Source organism: Solanum tuberosum, unplaced genomic scaffold (assembly GCF_000226075.1).
Source record: "Solanum tuberosum cultivar DM 1-3 516 R44 unplaced genomic scaffold, SolTub_3.0 contig00269, whole genome shotgun sequence".
Classification (NCBI taxonomy): domain Eukaryota; kingdom Viridiplantae; phylum Streptophyta; class Magnoliopsida; order Solanales; family Solanaceae; genus Solanum; species Solanum tuberosum.
The window spans coordinates 1-2,456 of NW_006240762.1; the positions used below are offsets into that span (position 1 = coordinate 1).

Consider the following 2,456-nt stretch of genomic DNA (forward strand, 5'->3'; position numbering starts at 1 on the left):
TATTATTTGGAAAATCTATGGCCAAACGGGCCCTAAACACCAACTTCATCTTACGATGTCATATCACATAACCAAACAGACTCTAAAACTGAGGCTAATATTTAAATAAGGCCAAATCATCCATTTTTTCACCTGTCTCCAGACCTAATCTAAATTAAAGCCCAACTCCAGTGATTGGGGCCTCCAGCCCATCCAAATGGCACCCGATCATATAAATATATCTCTTTCTGCATAACAACTCGTCTAGGGTTTAGGTTTCTTCTTCGCAGCCATCAATCAGCGCAGCGCCAGCCCATTGAAGCGAAAATGGTGAAGGGACGCCAAGGAGAACGCGTTAGGTACATCATTATTTCAATTGCATCTTCCATCTCCATTTTCTCTGCATTAATCATCTGCTCAACCTCATTCTCTCCATATTTTTTCGCAGACTCTACGTTAGAGGAACTGTTCTTGGATACAAAAGGTAGCTTTCTGTTTGTTTTGCATTATTCTGCTTGGTGAAAAGATGTATATTGATCTTTTTTTTTCCTTCTTCTTTAGGTCGAAATCGAACCAGTATCCCAACACTTCGTTGATTCAGATCGAGGGAGTGAACACTAAGGAAGAAGTGGACTGGTACCTTGGGAAGAGGTTGGGATACATCTACAAGGCAAAGACAAAGAAGAATAACTCGCACTATCGTTGCATTTGGGGCAAAGTTTGTAGGCCACATGGAAACAGTGGCGTTGTTAGAGCTAAGTTCAAGTCCAATTTGCCTCCTAAATCCATGGTACTTTTTTTATTTTCTGATAATATGTCATTCATTGATTAATCGTGTTATTCAGCATGCTTGTTGTTATGGGAGAGATAAAGATTTGATTTTTACTCAACTGTTGTGTAATTTTGTTGCCTAATTTTTCAGGGAGCTAAGGTTAGGGTTTTCATGTACCCAAGCAACATTTAAGGTAACTTCCTTAGTTGGTTGTTTCTTGTGTTTTCATCCTAGTGTTTAGATGTGCTAAGTAATGAAATTGATTGAGTTTTGTGTTCCTGTTCTCTGTTTAGACACAATTTGCATGGTATAGTTCATTTTAATTAATAAAATGCACTTCAACTTTAGGCGGCTATAGATTGCTTGAGGATCAACTTGGTGTCTGGCCTATGTTATTGAACTTCTAAGCTTCAATGATTATCTTTTGAATATATATTTGGATACTGCCTTGTGTCTTCTCCTTATTGTCTAGCATACTCTAGTCAAGAATGGTGTCAAGAGATAATAGAACAGTTAAGAATTATGTTTCAATCTTTCACTATGTATAGTCTTTCTACATATTTGTGAAAATTGCAAGTATTTTATGATAAGCTGGTAGTGTAAGAGTTATGTAACTAGTTAACAAACTGTTTACTTGACTTCATACCTTAGTTTTGACAAATTAGGCTCCTACATACAGGGAATGCTACATATTGGTTCTATCTGAATTCTTTCTAGGATTCTTTATTTTTGTATCTTCTGTTAAAAGTAATTCCAAACTGCTGATATTTACTCAGATTCGAAAAGAACTTCCAAGTGAAACCATTTTTACTACTATGTTTGAGCTTGAAGGTGTACTGTACGATTCATTTGAATAATTATTCACCAAAGAGGTATATCTTGCTGGTGGAACATTAGTGTTGACAAGTGCCTTTGTGAATAAACTTGAGCCTACTTATGTGAAGAGAAGTTATCTAAAAATATGGTTAGATGGTTTTCCTATTTTGATTTGTCATATGAATGTGATTGATGTCTGATTATTTGAGTTGAACTTTTTAGTAGTTGTTATTTTGGCCAGTCTTGTACTCTTGTGACTAATTGCAATTGTATTGTTGTGTACACTGTACAACTTGATTATATTTGAAGTTGCTTAAGTTGATCTTTTATTTTGCAGTGGGCATTTAGAGGTCAAGGATCTTGATTGAAATTGTTGGTTGCTTTGGGTGGCTATTGTGTGCTACATCAATGTTTTCAATGATGAGGAATCTTCATCCTAAAAAGTAGTTAGTTAAATTTTGTATTGTGCTTTGTGGAGTCTCCTCTTATCTTTTTCGTTTTTATCATTTCTGGTTAATACCAAGACTGATACATCTGATTAGATGTGACTAATTTTGCTTATGGAGCAATGCAACTTTTTTGTATGACCATTCAGCTGTGTTTTTGCTTTAAATCTTTTTTACTCCTACCAGGTTTTATCTATTTGCTTTCGAAGAATAGTTGCATTTGATAGTTCCATTCATTATGCTGAATACAATCTTGGAATTTCCCGCCCACTTTTTTTTTAATTCCTTGAAAAACTATGGTTCAGTTCGTTTTGGTGTTTGAGAGACATCTATAAATGAAGTAGTGCAATAATTGAGGATTCTATTATTGTTGGATGCCTTTTGGTTTCCGTTTGAGTTAGCAAGTCTAGCATGTTGAATATAGTTTTGATGTGGATTTTACG

At 35.2% G+C, this 2,456-nt stretch overlaps 1 protein-coding gene across 1 annotated transcript; it reads left to right on the top strand.

Moving 5' to 3' along the window:
- Positions 1-224: 224 nt before the first annotated feature.
- LOC102586281 (60S ribosomal protein L35a-2) lies at positions 225-2,195 on the top strand. Its single transcript, XM_006368002.2, has 5 exons — positions 225-338; positions 428-463; positions 541-769; positions 902-944; positions 1,905-2,195. Exons 1-4 carry the CDS (start codon positions 307-309, stop codon positions 941-943), a joined length of 339 nt encoding a protein of 112 aa, XP_006368064.1. The 5' UTR covers positions 225-306; the 3' UTR covers position 944; positions 1,905-2,195.
- Positions 2,196-2,456: the final 261 nt, after the last annotated feature.

What these genes read in the sequence shown, in the direction of transcription:
- LOC102586281 (XM_006368002.2), top strand. Translation starts at nt 307, where the DNA reads ATGGTGAAGGGACGCCAAGGAGAACGCGTTAG. An exon ending in CGCCAAGGAGAACGCGTTAG is followed by an intron (nt 339 to 427) that starts GTACATCATTAT and finishes ATTTTTTCGCAG; the next exon opens with ACTCTACGTTAGAGGAACTG. An exon ending in ACTGTTCTTGGATACAAAAG is followed by an intron (nt 464 to 540) that starts GTAGCTTTCTGT and finishes CTTCTTCTTTAG; the next exon opens with GTCGAAATCGAACCAGTATC.